Source organism: Furipterus horrens, unplaced genomic scaffold (genome assembly GCF_987537825.1).
Source record: "Furipterus horrens unplaced genomic scaffold, mFurHor1.1.pri manual_scaffold_1, whole genome shotgun sequence".
NCBI lineage: Eukaryota > Metazoa > Chordata > Mammalia > Chiroptera > Furipteridae > Furipterus > Furipterus horrens.
Genome location: NW_028327171.1, coordinates 89,519,640 through 89,542,391, shown reverse-complemented (window position 1 = coordinate 89,542,391; position 22,752 = coordinate 89,519,640). Strand labels below are relative to the sequence as shown.

General features: G+C 35.0%; 1 protein-coding gene across 3 annotated transcripts in view; it reads left to right on the top strand.

The window, feature by feature from the left end:
- The window catches only part of CBLB (Cbl proto-oncogene B), a 212,094-nt gene that overhangs the window by 5,636 nt on the left and 183,706 nt on the right, over nucleotides 1–22,752 (top strand). For all 3 annotated transcript variants that reach the window (XM_090276312.1, XM_090276305.1, XM_090276295.1), the window contains exon 3: nucleotides 9,412–9,662. In XM_090276312.1, the coding sequence (XP_090132438.1) occupies nucleotides 9,412–9,662 (251 nt within the window). The remainder of the gene's footprint in view (nucleotides 1–9,411; nucleotides 9,663–22,752) is intronic.

The window sequence follows — 22,752 nt, the reverse complement described above, 5'->3', positions numbered from 1 at the left end:
TTCACCACCCAAAGTCAAATCTTCCATCTCCATTTATCCCCCTTTACCCTCTTCTACCTCCCCCACCCCCTTCCCCTCTGGTAATTACCATATTGTTGTCTGTGTCTATGAGTTGTTTTCCTTAATCTCCTCACCTTTTTTACCCAGCCCCCCAAGCCCCTCCCCTCTGACAGCTGTCAATCTGTTCTCTGTATCTGTGAGTCTGTTTCTATTTTGTTTGTTTATTTTGTTCATTAGATTCCACATATAAATGTAATCATATGGCGCTTGTCTTTCTCTGACTAGCTTATTTCACTTAATATAATGCTATCTAGGTACATCCATGCTATGCTACTTGTCACTTTTAGAAAGAGCTTTTGATAAAATAAAAAATTTAAAGCAATCCTCCCACAAGTTACTTTCGCTTATCCTTGTCATATAGGGCATACATGTAGCAGAAGCCCTAATCAGTTGGTAATCTTTTAACTGGTATATAATTGTAACCACCCAGATTTTGAATCAACTTACTTTATTTCAGAGTTGTTTTATATATTGTCTATTGATTTTCTCGTTCATTTACCATATCCAAACTGAAGAGAGAGAGGTTCATAATTAATCATAACATCCTGTAAAATGGAGTAACTGCTGTAATATGTGAGGTGGTATGTGGTGGAGGCGAAAAGTTGATGTAGAATGCGGAATGGTAGAGGTGCTATTCAACTATTAGTTTGTATGTTTTGGCTTCCAGTGAGGTAGAGGGTATATCAGGTTGAAGGAATGATAAGAAAAGGGATATTGTAGAGTGAGAGAAGGTACAGTAGAGGAAGATGAAGAGGCCTTACCACTCTGTCAAGGAATTTGAACTTTACTTGGCATAGAAGCATTGAAGTCTCTGAGCAGATTACTCTCTTGAATCTACAGAGGAGGATTAAGAGAAAAGAAACTTAAAAGTGAGACTAATAATCAAGAGAAATTAAAACAGACTGGATAAGAAATAATGAAGGGCTAAGCTAGAGAACTGACAGTAGGTATGGCAAGTGTTGGTTCAAATGGGGGAGGCATTTTGGAGGAGAAATTCACAGGTCCTGGTGACCCTTTAGATACAGAGAATGAAAAAGAAGAAGTGAAAGTGACTTTTGAGGTTTTTAGCCTAGTTGACCCTGAAGGCAGTGATGCCCTTAACGATATAAGGAACATAGGAAGAAAAAGAGGAAGTTGGGGAGTTGGTGCATGGTAAGTTTGTTTTTGAGCATGTTGAGTTTGACATGCCAGAGTGAAATACATTTTTTTCTTTATTTTTATTGTTCACACTATTACAGATGTCCCCAATTTCCTCCCTCATTTGCCTGCCCTCACAAAGCTCCCCTCCCACCTTACCTTTGGCCATCAGAGTGAATACACTTTGAAGTCAGAAAAGTGAATGTGCAGTTCAAGAGAGAAGTTGAAACTAGAGATGTGTTTGGTAGATACGCCCGTAAAGGTAGCATTTCCAGCTACAGAACAGCAAGAGATTCGCAAGGCAGAGTAGAATGTGAGAGTCAGAGAAAAAGTCAGGGATTGGAATTTTTGGCTGTGTGCCATGTACCTGTAATTAGATGGCAATGAAGGAAAAGGAATCTCAAAGAACAGTGATGAGAGAGGTGGGAAAGAATTAGAGCACTTTGATTTCTTTGGTAGAGACAGCTTCCCTAAGGAGATAGTATCAAATTCTGAGAAAATCAAATTCAAGGGGAGAAAACTAGGAAGGATGAAAACATAAGAAGTTCATTGAATTTCATGAGTAGAGGCCACTGTTGATCTTTCATAGTAGTTTCACTTACGTGATGGGGCTAGATTAAAGAGAATGTGTGGATTATTTAAAAATTGCTTTACAGTTTTGACAACTAGTGAAGGAAGTAAGTTACGGTAGCTTTAAGGATTGAGCAGAGCATAACCGCGCGTGTGGGTGCTATCAGAGACGTTAGTAGATGGTGGGGAAGGGATGTAGGCAGGGAATGACTTAAGGTGTAAAGGAAGTACAAACAATTGATAAATTGGCATCATTGATTATAAGGGTAGGAGGGAAAGGCTAAGAACAAGTAAAAGACCAAACCCTTGGTAGATCACTAACTTCCAGTTAGACAGAAGGAAAATAAGAAAATTAACAGAGACATTTTGAGGAATTTGTATATTTTATATTGAGTTTGCAGGAAGTGATTTAAGGCATAACGTTTGTAATGTTTAAACCACGTTTCAAATTTGTATGTTATACAATAAACAATATATATTTTAGCAATTAAGTGGGTAAGTAACTAAAACATTGAAATGGAAATAATTTCTCACCTTTTACATTAAGATCTTAGGAACCTGCTGTGACTTAAATGATGCCAGGATGCTATTTTTATCTACTGTAGTTGGCCATATATTTAAGGGTTTTAAATGTTTTTTATATATTTGTAAGTTGCTGATTTTTTTCCCAGTAATGATAAAAGCATTTTGAAAGTATCTGAATATCTGACTAAACTTTTAGCTCTTCAACATGTTAATACGAAAATAATTGTTAAGCTTAGTCATATTATCTTCCAATAGCAATAACAAAAATAATTATTAAATTAAATGTATTACCTGTTAAAAACTTTACATCAACATTGTTGGGTAAAAGCCCCAAAAGTCTAAATTGAGGGACAGTTCTGAAGAACTGACAGGTAGCCTGATTCAATTCATAAGCGCTTTAATCGGCGAAAGTTACCGGGAGCAGAGTAGTTGCTCCCAGTGGTACCCTGTGGGAAGAATCCATACCCCTCCCAGGACAGAGTTCCTCCTAGGGGGTTAATAGTAAAACCAGAAGGTGGGTCCTCTCCTAGACCACCAGAAAGAACAATGCATTTCTAAGCTAACAGATAACATTGGGTAGTTATCCCTTTCTATACATTCATTAACCTCCTTCTTGGGGGCATGACATTCATCTTTAGGCAGCATTCTGATTTTCTGGGTAGCTAGCTAAGTCTGAGGCTACAGAGAGATAAGAGTCCAACAGTTCCCAGATGCCTTTGCTGCTAGAGCCATATTGTATCTAATGTGAGTTCCCCTACAAGGATGTACTCTGGGGGACTGTCCTGGGCTTATTAGCTTTATTTGCTGCGTTCCTGCACAAGCGTTCCATACTTTTAAGGAGTTTTTCAGGTAGTATGAAGAACTTCAGGAAGTAAAAGAGCTTTTAATGATCAACAAAATGATCAGTACCTTTGGTCTAATTCTCATAGCTTTGCAAAACCTGCAGGGATTTTGCCATGTTGTGGTATAATATAAACTAAGTAAGGAGGAGAAATACTAAAAAGGAGTGTCAGCTTTATGCCAGGTTCTGTGCAGAACACTTTAGATTTCCTCTTTTAAGAATTAGAACATCCTAAGAGGTTTCTAGAATGAGAAACCAACCCAAAGTTGTAAAGCTAGTAAATGGCAGGGCCACATCCTAGATTTGAATGATTCAGATGCCTGTGTTCATAGTGTGCAGATTCAGGCACACTGCTCCGTGGTGTAATGTGACTCTGCCTCTTTCCATGAGAAGTAAATCAGAAGTATCTTTACCCCTTGTATTTGATATGATAAAATTCTTCTCCAAACATTGTACTCAGTTTTTAGACAGGTTTATTCAATCTATTATAGACTTCCTATTTGCATTATTAGCTTACTTCTGAGAGGTTCTTCCTTTGTTCCTTCCCTTTTACTCCCCCTTCCCTTCAACAAATTTTTATTGCACATTTATACACTAGATTGTACATTAGGTGATGAAGATAGACCAGTGAGATGGATATGTTCTCCACCCTTAAGAAAGTTCCATTCTTGTTTGATAGAAAGATTGTGAACAAATGAATACACAATTGACATTTTAATTACAACTAGTCAGTTATTCAATGGTGCTTCCTATATCTGTCTTCTAAAGACACCTTCCTTGAAAACCACAAGGAATTGGTAGTTTCCTCCAAATCCTATTATATAATTAATAAACTGGACTCATAACCCATTTTATATGCTACCTTTCTTGTTATGCCCAACTGATATTCTTTGTAGGAGTTTTGTATTATTTTTCTGCTTTTTACATTTTTATCTTCTATACATTTTTGTACTTTTGTGTACACAGTGATAATTTCTGACTTCAAATGGAAGAAATCCAAACTATTCATAGATGCTTTTTATCATGATGATATATTTTTATGTAACTGCAGTAAGGAACCTCTTACAACATTTACATGAGAAGCAGAGACAAGGCATTCTTTCAGGCATTTGGTACTGTCTTTAAAAATGGGGTATTTCACCTCGTGGATACATGACTTGATTTAATGTAACTAAATGCTCCATGAAGTGAGATGTGTTTCATAATGAAAGTCTGCTGTTGTATAGATGCAATTCCTTGATGATGAAGTTTCCATTTGCTTCAGTAGACCACCTTTCTTTCATATGTTTTAGAGGCTGGTTTGAACCTTCTTTGCAAGAAATATGTTAGGGGATCTGATACCTCTTTGTTAATGTTTTGGCTGGAAATTTTAATTAAGGCAGAGTCAGGAAATTCTTTAAAGTGTTCCAAGAATAATTAATGGCTTTGAAAATTCTAGTATATTTGTTTATATTTGTGCTTTTGCTTTGGTATGGTTGAATGTATATATATATATATATAATGTATATGCATATATATTCATGTATTGAAATACATATATAGTATGTATAGATTAGACATATATTTTTATGTGTCAAACAGTGCATACATATACAGAGAGGTCTGCTTAAATATCTTTAAATACATTTAAACAAATACACCAGGCAATTGTATAATGTAATGGAGAGCGTGCCTGACTCTTAAGTCTAGACATCAGGGTTCTGAGTAGTAAATTCAGCGAGGTTCCATTTCTGTGTTTTAGTATTGTCATGTCAAAAGGAGGGAGTTGGTCTTGGTGATCTCCAAGGTCCTCTTTAGCTAGCTCTAAAATCCCTTTGAGTCAATGACTAATGGAGTTTTTAGCTCAATTCCAATACTGTTTTGCCTTTTAGTTCAAATGCAAAGAGTAATCTTGCTAATGAACCAATTCTTACATGTACCAGTAGGTACCCTAAAAACTTTATTATTGTATTATGTGACTGAAGATTGGTTCTTTGTGTAAGCTTCTCTGGGCTGGGACCAGTTTTCATTCTGGGCAGTGACTTGAGTATTTCTTGAAGAGATCTAAATTGCTTGAATCTGAACTTGAACCTTGTGGTGAGCTTGATTTTTCTACTTTTTGAAAAGCAATTTTTCTTTCCCTGGCTTTCACAGTTCCTTGCACATTACAGGCACTCAATAAATATTTATTGAGTTGAATTGAATTTCACCTGCTTAGAAAGCATAGTCCTGGTGTAGGGTTTTTCATTTTCAGCAGGAGCTGTCATAAATCACAGAGTTTAATACTAATCCACCTGATGAACTGCACAGGCAGTGGAATATGGTAGTTCAGCATTGTATGTTGCACTTTCCCAAGTGCAAATTTAGAAAACTGTGACCTAAAAGGCTCTTGGTGAACTGACTCTAGCCTACTTCAAACCTATTTGTGCCACTCACCCATGGGTTTCCTGTGTCTCCGAGACCTCTTTGAATGACTGCTTTGACTCTGCTCTTCACACACCCTACGCTCTGATGCCTCTCAAGCCTTTGCACACCCTTTTGCCTGGAATATTCCTTTTACAAATTTAGGTATGCCTTTGTTGACACTCCCATGTAGACACAAGTGCACTGATTTTTTCTTCTCTAGCACTTTGTACATTCCTCTTCTGCAGTACTCAAATTCTCCTGTAATTGTTTTCCAGGCCACTAGTCTTTTTCACTAGAAAATTGGAGAACAGGTCTATGATTTATTTCTCTCTGTATTCCCTGGGGCCTGAAACAATGCCTGACACAAACATTTGTAGAATTAAAAAGTCTGTCACGAAGTTCATGTAAATTTGCAAATGGAATAAATGTAAATGAGTTTAGTTAGAAATCATCAATTACATGCCTGATTCTAAGTAAATTGTCGTATAGTTAAAACGATCAGCATCAGCCCGAGATTCAGAAGATGCAGGCTCTTGTGTTGGATTAATGACTTTTTAATAGTCCCTTAATCTTTGTAGTTCTTAGTTTCTTTATCTGAAAATGAATGGATTGGACAGGATCTTTACTAAGATCCCTTCAAGTAAGAATTACATTGTTCCTAAGTTAATTATAGAGAACTAGGTCTCTTCTGCAGACTCCTTGAGGCAGGAAGTATGTTCTAATCATCTATAATTTCCTGGCACAAAGCTTAGTACCTAGTGTATAGTATTTATTCAAGCAATGTTACTGAATAAAGTGATTAATTGCCAGAGAGTATTATGATTTAAATAAAGCAAACGAGAAAAAAGGTCAGGTAGGTAATAGTAAATTAAAAATGTGTAATATTTAAAAGAGTGTGTTAAAGAACAGTTATTTGGAATGTCTGCACAAAGTACCTGAGAGAATTTGTTTTTTTGAATTGTGGTTTTTGCTGGCCCTGGGAGAAATTTTTTATTTTATTAGTTAAAATATTCAACAGTGGAGAAAATGAATTTGAAACTACCTAGTCCCTTAGCTACAAGTTAATAATTTATCAATCTGTGACATGTTGTACCAAGTTTTATGTTGCTGAAATGAAACTGCTCCTGCTATAAGATGTTGTTGGTAGTAATATTTTTGAAAATTGTGTGTACTTGTTATACTATCTTAGTTTTAAGAATTGAAAAACTACATCCTGTTTCAACCAGGATTTGTTAAATAGTTGACATATTTGTGACTTCACTAGTCTTTAGGGGGAGAATGAGTGTCTCTGATTGTATCAAAATATCACAAAAATAAAAAGTGTAAAAAAAGTTTCATTGGTCCTTTCAAGTGTAAAAATTTGGCATTATTTGATCAATTATTTGCTGTTTCAATCTTTCTATTTCTTTAGGAGATCAAAATAATGTTTTTACATTTAAACTATGCCTATACCTTTGGGTTATTGATTTGAATAATAGTATAGTTTAGTCATGAAAATAGGGAAGTAATATAATCATACTATTTATGTATAATTTATATATATATGGTTATATAGTATTCCAGAATTGATCAGCCAAGCCATCTATATATCTATTTTACTTCTGTACTATATACTCGACAATTCTGTTTTAGGCATTGTACATACAAAGGAAGAAGATATGAAACTGCCTTCAGTTAATGTGAGAAATGGTTTTCATAAATTAGGAGCTGATGCTTGATAGTTTGAACAAGATTTTTCTTCCCACAAAATAAAAATTGTATGGCTATTTATTAAAGAAAGCAAGTGAGACTACTTTTTCATTTGTTGTTTCCTTGATTTTTTTTAAAAAGATTTTATTGATTTTTAGAGAGAGGGGAAGGGAGTGAGAAAGAGAGGGAGAGAGGCATCAATATGTAGTTGCCTCTTGTGTGCCCCCAATCTGGGACCTGGCTTGCAACCCAGACATGTAGCCCTGACTGAGAATCGAATTGGCAAACCTTTGATTGCAGGCTGGCATTCAATCCACTGAGCCACATCAGCCAGGGTAGATTTTTTTATTTGTGGTTCTTGAAAGTATTATTGTTCACCTGCTTTCTATTTGGCCCAGGCACTTTTATGAATACTCAGCAGTGGATCCATGTTTTGCAGAACTTGAAATTTGGAGAGGTCCTTTTAATAAAAAGAATACAAGTACAAAAATACAATTATGAAATTGGGTGTGAGAGTGAATTTTCTTAGAACGATAAAGTTACAACAAGTTTTCCTTAAAAATGTGGTAAATCCACAAACATAGGGAAATCTCAACTCTGTACATTTTATACTTTGAATTTCTTCAGTTGTCTACATATACTTCCAGATAGATACCACTGACTACATTCAAATGACCAGTTTTGATCTTGACCTTCCTGCTTCCATGCTGGGCTAGTCAGCACCGTGGCCATTGAAGTATTCCTGAAGTCATTCTTTCATCACCACTGCTGACAACCATTTAACTAGTTCCAGAAGTGACTGTGTACTTCACATGTACCTTTCACTGAAGCTAAACTAAATGTATCTCCAACTCAAATTCTAGTTAGCCAGATTCCAAAAATGCTCATGGTCCCTCCAGTGATGCCCAACAGAAAGTGAAGTGTGATGGAAGTCAAGACATGCTAGAAAAAAACAGCAATGTTAACCAGTTGTATTTAAGATATCTTGCTCCTGAAATTTTTACAAAAAAGAAATGGAAGCCTTTAAGAGTCAAGTATCTGAGGAACCCTCAAATTTACACTTCACCAGCTTCTCAGTAAATCTGCCTCTATGTGAACATTTTGCTTTTCATAAGAGTGTGTGCTTCTACACTATGTATGACCTTGTGCCATTCCCAATGATTTCATTAAATAATTAATTGGATGGTTTCTTATGCCCTGGTTCAAGACGTAAGAATGAGATATGCTAATTTTGACCAAATCACATGGACATGTGGAAGTGAATATAGTAGTTGAATTACTATTTTTCTTGCTAGCAGAAGGTATTTTCAGTTCTGCAGGCAGCCCTAAACACCCCAGTGGTTGTGTGGCACCTGAATGACTGAACCGTTACACTGTAACACAGGGTTGCAGGCTTGGGAGTTAATCTGGGGAGGTGGAGAGGACTCGTTCTAACCTGACACCTATTTACTACTTAATAACTTGGTTATTAAAATTGCACCTCTTTCTTTTATTCTCCTCAGGGTTAGGAACAATATACCAAAACATTAATTAAAATCAATGAAAGCATTTTAGCTGGGAGTTCAGTGTAGTAAAATAATGCATAAATATGAGACAATGGTTACCAGAAGAGGCTCATTTCCTCATTTTTATGTAAAATAGTGTTAGTGGTATACAATAATTAACACCCTGAAGTTCTATTAAGCCATGAACAATAAGACATTGTAGAAGAGAGAGTAAAATCTTAGGGGTTGAAAGTAAGAGTATGACATGAAAGAGAAAAATTGAGCAAAAACAAACTCATGGACACAAACAACAGTATGGTGATTACCAGAAGAAAAAGAGGGGTGAGGGCAAGTACAAGACGGTAGAGGGGCAATAAATGGTGACGGAAAGAGACGACTTGGGTGGTGAACGCACAGTACTTATACAGCTGATGTATTATAGAACTGTACACCTGAAACAGACAGAGTTTTCTTAACCAATGTCATCCCAGTAAATACAATTTAAAAAACGGAATGGGAGAAGAATGTAGGATTTAATTGTATTAAGACAGATGCAGGTATTTGTCAACTCTTTGCAGATTGATGTTAGTAATTTCAAGATCAAAATTTATATTATGGAAAGTGAAGAAATGGTACATAGTTTACTAAGTTTCTCAGTTTTTCCATCAAAGAAAGTATTGTGGTTCATCTGAAATGTTTTATTTTTGTCTTTGTTTTTAGGTCAGACTGTGCCAAAATCCCAAACTCCAGTTGAAAAATAGCCCGCCATATATACTTGATATTTTACCTGATACGTATCAGCATTTGCGACTTATATTGAGTAAATATGATGACAACCAGAAACTTGCCCAACTCAGTGAAAATGAATATTTTAAAATCTACATTGATAGTCTAATGAAAAAGTCAAAACGAGCCATAAGACTCTTTAAAGAAGGCAAGGAGAGGATGTATGAAGAGCAGTCGCAGGACAGGTAAGAATGTTTCAGGTTTTATGTCTCAGTGTGAAGGCCACCTATGCTGCTTTTGTTTCATAGGCAATATAATTATTGTCATGTGTTTGTTTTGGGGGAAATGTCATTTCATTTGTGCATTCACTTTTCACATTATTTAAACCTTGTAGTTTTATATACTTGATGATAACAGCTAGTTCGTGAGACTGTGTTCTTATTTTTTTTAATAGATTTTATATTTTAGAGCATTTTTAGATTTACAGAAGAAAAATTACTTGGAAAGTACAGAGCTCACATATAGCCTTTCTCTTCTGCATGCAGTTATTCCTACTATTAATACCTTGTGTAGTGTGGTACATTTGTAATAGTTGATGAACCAATATTGATACAGAATTATTAACTAAAGTTCATAGTTTATATTAGGGTTCACTGCTCTAAAAATGCCCTGTGCTTCTCTATGGTTTAGCATTATTAGGAAGTTATATAGTTCAAATCATGTAATGTAATGCTTTCAGACTGACTTCATTTACTTAACAAGATGCATTTAAAGTTCCCCTATGTCTTTTTATAGCTTGATAGCTCATTTATTTTTATTGCTGAATAATACTAATTACATGGCCATACCACAGTTTGGTTATTCATTTACCTGTTGATGGACATCTTGGTTCCAAGTTTTGGCAATTATTGATAAAGCTACTATAAATATTCCCATGCAGGTTTTAGTGTAGACATAAGCTTTTAGCTCATTTTAGTAAATACCTAGAAGCATGATTGCTTGATTTTATGGTAAGCCTATGTTTAGCTTTGTAAGAAACTCCCAAATTGTCTTCCAAAATGACTGTAACATTTCACATTCCCACAGGCAATGAATGAAGGTTCCTATGGCTCCACATCCACCAGCATTTGATATTGGAGACACTGTCATTAAGACAGTCTTAATTGAATGTATGGGTGTGGTAGATGTGGGTGTGGTAGAAGTGGGTAGCTTCAGTTCTCAAAGTTGTCTATAAAGTGAGAAATGACTGAGGTGGCAGAGACTGAAGTGACATCAACTGACTTAAAAAAAAGATTTTATTTATTTTTAGAGAGATGGGAAGGGAGAGAGAAAGAGGGAGAGAAACATCGATGTTTGAGAGATACACTGATCTATTGCAGTTGCTTCTGCAAGCCCCCAACTGGGGACCTGACCTGCAACCCAGGCATGTACCCTGACCAGGAATTGAACCAGTGACCTTTCAGTTCACAGGCCAGCACTAATCCACTGAGCCACACTAGCCAGGGCTCAACTGACTCTTTTTTTTTGTAGCTGTAATTCTTGACTTAGAAATTCCTCATTAGATGTTTGTTGTTCGGCTAATTCAATTTTAAATTTTGTGATCTACCTTAAACCAAATAAAATAATAAAGTTTATTTATTTCTGGAATATTTTAAATATATCTACATTATTCACTGATAGTGATAATTTACTTAGATTTCCAAACTGAAAAACAAACATGATATTAATTTAAATATATAATGTTTTAACATAGTTCGATTGAATTTCAGTTTAAGGTACTTAAACTCTTTGGATTTTAGTTTCTTTTTATATATAGAAAAATCTCTAAGACACCTATAATGTTTCTTTCAGACTGGAAAAACTAGCCTAATGAAACAGGATTGTATAAGAGGAAATTAATTTATCTAGGTATGCAGACTCTGAAGCTGTCTATAAAACAAATAACCCTGAGTGACTAAACCTAGCAAATTCAAATATAGAAAAATCTTCTGCCAAATGTAAAATGCCATAAAGGTTTACTTATTTATAATTTTCTCTCTAAATTATTGATGAACCCCAACATAATCATTGGAACCTAACCAGTTATCTAACTGTGGGTTCATCACTTAATATTCTTGGACCACAATTTACACGTTGAGTGTGGTGAATCTTCCATTTGCCTTTTAGCTTTAAATCTCTAAGACTCTTTCCAGGGCTACGCAGAGATTTGGATTGCCACAAGGAGCCAGATGAAAGGTAGAGACATATCATAGCAATTGTTTCTTCTTACAGACCTTTCAAGGGTGTCCAAGATTATGTGAAGCCAGATGTTTGTTTAAAACTGTATTTTCACTTTGTAGTTCTAGCATTGATCTAAAAAATAAGTTGTTTTAGAAATATCTTTATAGTTCTTTTAGATTTAGTAGCCCTGAAATTCTTTCTGGTCCAACAAGGTAATCCATTAACTTTTACATCTAAGGGTGTTAGAACAATAAGAAGGTGTGTAACTTCTAGGTCTAGGAATTTGAGTAGATACAATGTTGTAAATGGATGTAGTGATATATGATGTGGTAAACTTGTATCCCACTTTTACCTTCTATAGTAACAAGAAACATTTTCTAACTGATTAGAACCCATTGTAACAACCATTTCATTTATAGATTTTGATTTTTTTTTGGCTTTTTTATGTAGGAGCATATCATGGGGGATGCTATAAATTTTGGTTGATTGTGTGTAGATTTCTACAGATGATGATAGATTGCATAATGTGACTGATTATATTGAGACTGTTCTTTAAATTCTGTGTTTTAAGTAAATTTTGTCACTCTTCTAAGTTCAACCCTAAGACAAAGTTTATTAGTTTCTTTGCTGTTACAGCATTCCTAATTGAATGTTACTGTTGTCCATGTCCCATATTCTGATAGTGTTCTGTGGCCAGTTGTGTTTATGCAAAAGTTACATTTGCTAAATAATCATAATTTATAATTACCATATGTCATGACAAGGTCATAGATTTTTGATATATCTTTTCTTTTTGGTAGTAATATGTTTTTACACAATCACTTCCAGATTCTTCTAGGATTCCAAATGCAAACTGAGGCTAAAGTGTGCCGTCATATATGGAACTCTTGGGCATTTCGTTCTCTAGAATATAAAAGAAACTTCTTAAAATGTTATCATGGTTGATAGGCAACAGAGTATCTATGTAGTAGATTGTTTCTTATCTAACATCTATGACACTAATTGTTGGGAATATTATAAATTCTCTGAACATTTTTTAAAAATTCTGCAAATAGGGTCCCTGAAGAAATTAGTATTATTGCTAAAAATGAAGGGCAGTAATTGTAGAAATAGTAATTTGGAGTTCATTTACTACACCAGTAATTTTTCTAGTGATTTGGTACTTTATTGAAGAAAATTATGAATATATGAATAAAAATGTTTATTTTAATGTTTATGTTGTATCAGAAATAAATTCTGGATTTGTTTTAACTGTAAGGGAAAAATTCAGGTATCAATTCTGAACTAGCTCTGTTTTAATTATCAAAATATGAGTAGCCTGAATTTTAAAAGCAATTTAACATACATGTGATAAAAATAAGAACATATAGAAAAATAAATACGGCAAATGGCATGAAATGTATTTCTTGAGTAGAAGGCAATAGGTGGAAATTATAGTTAGATACATTTATTTACTACTGAAATAGATATTAGGGGCACATAGTGCAAGCCTCTTGCTTTGAGAATGGGTGGAATAATGAATTCTGGAAGAGGCAGGCTGCACACCGTGCTTGATTTTTACAGTAAACCTCTTCCTTGTCTAGTTTTACTTTTCTCCATATTTTTTTCTACCAGCAATTGAACCTCATGCTGAGTCGCTTCTTCTCCAGCTGAGTGTCTGAACCACTCTGAGCTGGTTGGTATTTTGGGGAAGAGTACAGTGATTTTTGGCACACGAAGTTTTTGTGCGTAGTGTGGAGTGGGGGTTGGGGAACTTGCGGAGAGGGAGAATTTATACTTTCAAGTACAGAGAAGAGGAGTAATTTCATATCACATTGCTTAAAGTCTCAGTGGCAAAAGCAAAATGGGTGTGAAGGCAGTTCGAGCTGACAAATAATACAGATGGAGATAAGATGACTTTCTTCAGTTACTTGACTTGCAATTTCACCAGATGACCATTTTAATAGTAAAACTTACTTTTACATAAAATGTTATGTATTAATCGCAGTCTCTGCAAGGCCTGGTGTTGAACATTGTTTTTAAGAACACCCAGAGGTGATGGCCTAATAATATTCAGATTTTCCACATTTTAGAACTGCTTCAGTGAACCGGAGCGCTACAACCCATTTTTTCCTTCCCACACTCTGGTTTGCAACCACTGAAACAAAACCAAAAGTCGACTGAGGTGGAAAATATCTCTGTGTTTGATAACCTGTCTGTGAAGAAAATACAGGCTTTTAAAATATTTGAGCCAACGGCTTCTAAGATATATAGATGTTGTGTTATTACTGATGTCATATCAAAGTCCCATACCATTTCTTATGCACATGTGTTGTAGAAAACAAATCATAGTATGTATAGTTTATATAATATTCATTCTGATTAAGATGTTTTTAAAAAGTATTTTGACATAAAAATATTAGTTCTAAAAGATGCTAGTCTTCCTTTAAAATCTTTCAGGAAAAAAATTTTTTTTCTTCATTGACCATTTGGCTGAAGAAAGAAAAATGTATATATAACCTGTTACATTAATAAAGTGCCTTTCCTCCTAAAGGACTACAGATCATTATGCTTGCTGTTTGTATCTGTATTGTAATTTTTGAGATAGTATACCAAGAACATTTGAAAGTGATATATTAAAGACACGTGATAGAGTCAAAAGTTGAATAACAAACAGCATTAGTTACAATAACAACAATAAAAGCAACAACAATATACAAAGCTGCAAACATACTTTCTTTCCTCATACTGCTGTATGAAAAAATTGGTTGCATTAATTTAAATATTTATATATGTATAAATACAAAACATGTTCATTACATGGTTATTGCAGTAGTTCTGAAATTCCTCATGGGTTTTCAGTTTAACCATAAAGAGATTGACCGGTTTGCACAATATGGGCTTTATGTAATAGTTTTATTTGTTACTAGACCTCACAGGTTCATGGTCTTGTTTATAATGTCAGTTAGTTCCACATTTTTTCATAGGCAACTCTGTGCATTATGAGAAGGAAATGAGGAAAGAGTGCTGTTGAACTGAGTACAGGAATCTCACGGTCCGATGCCTTTTCTGCTCTAAGTGGTCTTTGTAACCTCTGTTGGTTTCCTGACTCTGTTTTTTCAGCCTTTAAATTATTTTCTGGATAGTCACAATATGTTTTGGCTCAGATATTTCAACATCATAAAAGGAAGGTCTAGTTTGTTTCAGACTAATGCTGCTGTTGCTACATTAGTTTATTAAATAGTTTTTCAAACTCAATAGTAGTTTATGGTACGAATATTTTATCACAGTAATCATTTGCAGAAGAAGTCATCTTAGGGTTATGTCTTTCTTTTATAAATAACTTGTATACTATCAAATGCATTCATTTATTCTATGAAATATCTGTTTAATGATACATGAGAGGGAATGGCTTATATTCTTTTAAAAAATAATTTTATATTTAAAAAATTAACCTAGTCTATTTCTCTCTTTTAAAATTTATAAATGGTGAAAATTGCAGTTCTTTTGCATTCATAAGGTCAAGAGATAAGTGCAAGTAAAAAAACATGATTTCTAAATAAATCAAAATAGGTTATTTGATCTTTTTTGAATTCAAGCATCGGCTGTTTACCTTTTCTCTATATTTGTTTGCATTCTAGGCATGTTTTCCATTTCAATGGAAGACTAGAGAAATTAAATATTAATTTTTGATGTTTTAAAATGATAATATATAACTTGGATTCAGAGGACAATTAATAGTCTGTCCCTTTAAGTAGAAGTGTGTCTGCCAGGTAGGGCATGGAATTTTCTTTACAAAACTTTAACATCTTCCTTAGGCTTAACTTACCATAAATGAATAAAAAGTTTACTAAGTTTTGATAAGATCCCTATATTTCAAGCATCTGGAAATGAAGGAGCTTATTTCTTTAACGTACTATCAAGGTAAAAGCCACAAGAAATTTACTTAGAGAAATGTTTTAAAGTTAAATGAAGGGAGTCTGTTAGAGTGGGCAGGTGAGAACGTGCGCAATCTTTGTTAAAGACTCATGGCTAACTGTATCCACACTTCTTTGCTAACCAGATACAAAGTAAGTTTCTTGTTGATTTTCATGTAGGTGAAAAGTGAAAGGGGTTTCCCCAGCAATTTCCTCTTTGGGGTACAATTTCAAAATATAAAAGAATACATATTATTCAGCTATAACTTTAAATCCATTGTTTTAAAATAAAACATTTATATTTAATCCATATTCTATATGTTTTATTTTTTCATCTGTGTTAATACCATTCAGCCTACAACTCTCAGTTAAAAATTTTATTGCAATTTATTTAATTTCCTTCCATGTCAAATTACGTATTATACACACATGATAGTTTGATTTTAAAGTAGAAGAATTTTTTTCCTGCAGTATAGAGTTTAACACATATTTGTAAATTCCTGAGAGTGATAACCATTGTATTTTAAGACAGTAAGCCAACTCACAAGACTCAGGTGAACTTGGCTTTATGGTTGAATACCTTTTATGTTTTCAGTCTTAAGGAAGCTTATTAAAATTGATGTTTTCCTTTCAGTAATTATCTGGTGACATTCAAATTTGATAATTAAAATCCAGAAGCACTTAAGAAAGAATGACTGTTTTTAGTTTCATAATAGAAATACTCCCACAAAGAAGGTTGATGAATGATGTCTTTCAAGTGGCAGGTTTGTTATTCAGTTAAAGAAAGCCCTTTTGGCAGTTTTTTTCAAAACGAAATTAAAGTCTGTTTATGAAACAGACAAGCTGCAGTGATAATCCTATAGCCTGAGGAATGCTTGGCAATCTAGAAATCTAGCCCTAGAAGCATCCCCCTCCCCCCTAGTGTTTTAACAAAGAAGTGGAATTTTCAAGGATCCAAACAGATTAGCATCCAGCACTAATTGAGTAGGTCATAACATATTTCCAGAAATACTGTTTTTTTCTAAACCCATTTTTAATATTAATCTTTGGTATCTTTAAATTCATTGTTAAAGCATGAGTTCTTATTTCAATTTGCATTTATGCACATATAGTTTGCAGGATTCACATATGAAGTCATTACAGAATTCAAAAATAAAGAGGTTGAGGAACAGATTATAATGAAAAATAATTTGATTTATTATTGAAATGTGTCACTTTGAACATCTGATCAGGTGATTATGCACAGATGTGTGACCTCGGTGACTTTCTATGGTCGCTGTAACAAAGCACCACCAGCTGAAAGAAAAGCTTAAGCAACTGTTGATTGTTGCTTAAGTTGATTCTCTCACAGTTTTGGAGTCTAGAAGTCTGAAATCAAGATGTCAGCTGGGCCATGCTCCCTCTAAACACTCTAGGGCAGGATGCTTCCGTGACTCTTTCAGCTTCTGGTAGCCCCAGGGCTTGTGGCAACATAACTTCAGTCTCTGTCATCACCTGATGTCCTCTGCGTGTGTCTGAGTTTCTCTCTTACAAGAATATGTACTAGTCATACTGGATCAGGGCCTAGCCCGATGACCCTATCTTAACTTCATTTTTACATCTACTAAGTTCTTATTTCCAAATAAGATCACATTTATAGGTAGGATAGAGATTAGGGTTTCAGCATATCTTTTTCAGGGACAAAATTCAACCTGTAACAGTGTCTGAATATGGCAGTATAAAATTTATACTAAGGATAGGAAGAAAATTGAAACTTGGCCTGTGTGTCGTGAATGTGTGAAAACTTTGCTTGGTAGAAGATAATGCCAAACAAAATTAATTAAAATAATTTTTTGAATGGCCTGGAGCATAAATATTTTTGTAATTTTTTTTCAGGTTTATCATAAAAAGTATAGTGAATTAATTTATTAATTTTATGCATATATTAAAAAGCATGGTGAGTTCAACTTTTATTATCCATAATAAAAATTTTATATGTATTAACATAAGTGAATTTATAAGTACTTTGTTATAACAAACATTCTTACTGATTTTAATGTATAAAATGTCATCTCTTTAGAAATTATTCTCTAAATATACACATTTAATTAAAAGTTATATTAATAGCCCTGATGATTCTTGATTATGAATTCCTGTATTATTCTTTTATTTTGTGATAAACTCTGGAGGATTAATTAAAATATTTAATTATGACTTACATCATCACCATTAAATCTGTTTACAAAGTTTATTTATTTTTTTAGTGTTATATTGCACATTTTATTTCTTTTTTTTTAATTTTTATTTTTTGGTTTTTCAATTACAGTTGTCTCATTTTTTCCCCACTTCTCTCCCCCACCCAGCCCACCCCTTCTCCCACACTCATATCCCTCCCCGTTGTCCGTGTCCACGAGTTATTTATACATGTTCTTTGACTAAACCCTTCCCTTACTTATCCCCCTCCTCTCCCTCCCCCCACCCCTATTGCAAAGTTTAGTGTATTGCAAATTAAAATTTAAAAAAGAGGTGGTAGGTGTTTTCTGTTTTGGTGGAATAGAGAAGGATACATTTCACCTTCACTTTGTGTCTCTAATATTAACATACTTCAGATTAAGATTTTAGAAAATCAATTCACAGTTTTTAGTTTAAGATTAAATAACTGTTTCTAAAAATGGCATGTTGATTGACTTAAACCAAGGTTTGGCAAACTGCACAGAGCTAGATATTAAATATTTTAGACTTTGCCAGATCACCGCTGGCAATTTCTCGACTCTGTTTTTATAGTAGGAAAGCAGGTATAGACAATGAGTAAATAAATCGGAATGGCTGTGTTTTAATAAAACTTTATTTACAAAACCATGTGGTAGACAATTTGGTCTGTGGGCCAGCTCTTGGTTTAAAGTGTTAATCTAAATTTTGGATGGTAAAATTTTAAGTGTTTTATCAACATGGACTAAGTAAGTTGCATCACTTAGGAATGTATTTGGCTGAAAATATCTGACCGATAGTAGTTTTCATATACGTATAGCAATATAAAGGGTTGGCAAAAGTAGGTTTACAGTTGCATTGTGACATTCTTTTGAGTTAATAAAGTAATTGTAATAGTCATAACCTGCATGTCTTTTTCCATTTGAACAACTGTAAACCTAATTTTGCCCACCCCGTTTGACTCTCAACAGTGCTGTCAGACACCCAAGCTCTTCCTGGCTTTGTAATCTCCTTGCTTAGTATTTGGGTTTGTCCTCATTCTAGGCACCTCATGGTGTTACTGGACAGGGGACCTCGCCCTGAGCAGATGTACCTCAGGCCAGCTGGTAGCGTGTGTGTTCTTTGACTTCGTGTAGGAAAGATTTCACAACACGAGTCCATGTGACTATGGGGGTACGTTTATTAAAGCTGGGGACAGTGAAACAAGGAGGGGTTTGGCATAGAAGAAACAGCAGGAGAGCCTAGATGGGGCTGCTGTTAGCTCACTGGGAAGTCAGAGAAGAGTGTGCTTTGTTTGGAGACAGGTTCAGGAGGTAAGCCTGGGATGAGCTGCCTCTGCCCACTGCTCCCCTGGTTGCAGGTCCGGTGGGGTCCCTTAGAGTTTAGGAGATGAGTGCCTGTGGGGGACGAAAAGGGAGAAGGGAAAGGTGTGGCTGTGCTCCCAGGAGAAGAGTGCGCTGGGTCCTTTGGTTTGAAGGTTTTTATCTTGCTGGTGAGAATCTTAGGGAAGATCTCAGGGAGGGTTTCAGCAGAATAGTCATCAGTTTTCCAGATGTGTTCCTGTAGCCTTTGGTGATTGATTGGTCAGTGCCAGGGCAGGGTATCATTTGTCATTGCAGTTCGTCCTGGCAGACCCCCCCCCCCTGCCCCCAGCCCCCGGTTTTGCTACTTTTCTGGACCTGGAGCTGAAGTACAACTGAGGCCTAGATGGTATCTCAAGGGAGATGATCTTTGGTATCTGGCTCAGCCTATTTGTTCACCTGTCTGTCTCCATTCCACTTGCCAAGGAATTTTCCTAGCTGCTTACTCTCCTGCCTCAGTGGATGTAGAATTCCTGCTGTAGTTCCATACTTTTTTAAGGCTCTAAGACTGAGGAAAGAAGGGCAGCACCACATAAGCCTACCCTCTTTTTATCATTGATTATAAAGCTGCCCTAGAACCTTTCCACTGACTTGCTCCCTCCAGCCAATTTCTCTTAGATCTTCTTAGGCCTGAAAAAAATGTGACATCCAGAACAATAGTGAAAACTGTTTAATGCTACTCTTTTTCTATTCTTCGCTTTCTAGGAAAAAATAGATTCAAAAATAAAAGAAGGCATAAATATACTAAAACAGTTTTCTCTCAAACTCATCACTGTTTAAGAGAAAGTAGTTGTTTTTTTCCTTCATTCCCTCATTCCCTTTTAAATTTTTACTATTGTGAACTTAAGTTTAGACCCAAATAATTGAAAGCAAATTATTACTCAGTTAGGAAGACTGAAATTTTGTTTTATAAGAATTATGTCATCTTTGTTATCAATGTCTGTAACTCAGAGGTGAGTGATAAATATTCCAATTCCGTTTTCTATCTAGAGAAGTGAAACTGAGTGGAGGCTACCTGACTTGTATATACTCACATGTCATATGTTTCTAAATGATGTCTCATTATCAGTTGACATGTGTGAGCCTGTAACTCCTGGCATCTGAATGTATGAGCATTGTACGTAAACCCCCTTTAAAAAATTTTTTTTCAGAAAGACTCATTTGAATAATTAATACCTTTTATACTTGTGAAAATGAGGTGTATTGTTTTTATATTCATTAAACCAGTACTACTATTGTATGTCAGATGCTCAGTTAATGCAACTTTGTGTGTGTGTGTGTGTGTGTGTGTGTGTGTGTGTGTGTGTGTTTAACAAGAGAGTTTATATTTTTAAATTCAGGGCTATTTCTTTAAAGCTTAATTTCTCAAGCATGCCCTTCTCTCTCTGTCTCTCTTTGTGTGGGTGTGTGAAATGTTGCCTGTGATTTTTAAAGCTTTTACTTTTTCTAGATGAGCACTTTTTTTTCCTTTGAGGAAATAGGAAAGATTATTTAACTACTTTTTTTTCTGAAATAGAGTAATGAAAATATGTTAGCCTACTTTGCAGAGGCTGCAAACACTTCAACTTTCGTTCTAAATTTTTAAAAAATGAGGTATATTGATTTTATGATTGTAACAAAATGTGGAGCTGTCCAGTTTATTCTTTTTTAGAAATTTCAGAAAACTTTACTTTGGCTAAAGCTCTTCATTCTGGTTAGCCAAGCCTTATATATCTAGCTAAAGTACATCTGCATGGATTCAAGACCTAAGAAACAGCAAAATCTCCATACCAAGTTTTGTGTTTTTTGTCCTATAAAATTCTAATTTTAGTTTGTTTTCCCCACAGTTGGATATGTAAAAATTGTTTTTATAAAGCATCCGAAGTCTTCAAGTTACTAATGTATCACATACTTTTTCTACTTTATCAATATTTGGTAAACTACAGCCTGTGGGCTAGATCCAGCCTGTACTCCTTTCTGTAAATAAAATTTTAGTGGCACATGTACATGCCCATTCTGACTGCAGTAACAGAAGTCAGTGGTTGCCACAGAGACTGTGTCTTTGCAAAACTGGAAATATTTATCATCTAGGCCTTGACTGAAAAAAAGTACTGATCCCTGTACTATTGATGTAATCTTCAGCAGTCTTAGAAACTTGACATTTATAAACTCAGACATTTTCTTTGTCTTGATTTTCTTTTCTCCCCTATTTCTGCCAGTGATGCTTTATGAATTATTGACCATTGTGATCTTATAAGGATAATAAAAAGTTAATGGAAAGTAAGTCAGTGATTGAAAGCTAAAGCCCTACTAGACCTCTATTTCCAATCTTTGTCAGTATTCTGATGTTTGTGATAATTTTTAAAATACAATAAGTTTAAACTTTTGTAGGTTTTTAATTAAAAAATTTTTTTTTTAAATTTTCACCTGAGAACATTTTTTTTTTTTTATTGCGTTTTAGAGAGCGAGGAAGGGAGAGAGAGAAACATCAATGTGAGAGAGAAGAATCAATTGTTTGCCCTCATAGACTCCCTAACTGGGGGTCGAACCTGCAACCTAGGCATATGGCCTGACTGGGAATCGAATTCACAACCCTTTGGTCATGGGATAATGCCCCAACCAACTAAGCCATGCCTGCCAGGGTTGTAGGCCTTCCTTCCTTCCTTCCTTCCTTCCTTCCTTCCTTCCTTCCTTCCTTCCTTCCTTCCCTCCCTTTTTTAACACAAGCTATGTCACTAATGTCTTTGGCAGTCATCTAGTCTAGTGTTCCCATATGTAGTCCAAGGACCAGATGATGCATTCTAATCTTCTAGATGGATTAAATGAAGATCCCTGACTTCCTGCAGTACCTCTGGAAAAAAGTGCCTTAGCTATTTCTGATAACCCGCTTGCCTTTAGAATTGCCAAGGCAAATCATGTTTTATGAGGGACCGTTGAGATGGCACAGATGAGACTAGAATCCTGGATCTGCTGAGAACTATTTCACTTTATTGAGCTCCCTTCATCATCACTGTAGGGATCCGCTCCCAGTTGTCAGTTATTTTAAAGGCTCCTCGAGAAAGATAAGTTTCCATAATATCTTTGAAGGAATGTTATTGGAAAAGAAGGATTGAAATTCTCTTTTTATATCCTTTATATCTTGTGCCACAGAATTCTTAAAGCATGCAATACCTATTTAGTCAGGGGCATTGACTGCTTTTCCCTTAGATTTTTCAGGTTAAAAAAAAAATGACAGCCAACACAACAGTAGTTGTCTGATGTAAATGAATCAAAATTATATCTTTTTTTTTTTTGTCAGATCGGCAATAATATATATTTTGGTATACTGCAGAATTTTACTAATTAGTTTACATGTGCCACGAAATGATATATGTTGAACATCACTGGCCTAATCACTATACTGAGCACTTATCTTTGCATGCCTGCCTTTTATCCTGCTGTTCCCCATTCTCCTTTCTAGGTCCCCGTGTTTATGCCGATCCTTTTTCTCATTATTGACATACCTAATGCTCCCACTCTGCCTTCATTCCTGTTTGTTTCAGAATTTCCTGATCACTCTAGCAAAATGTCTCTTTTTTCCTCTGACTATAGCATTTATGAAGGCCTTTTATGTGGCACTGAACTTATACATTGTCAAATATTTTTACCTTTTTAAAATGGTGATGAGAAAGGTCATTTTTTCTTCTATGTAT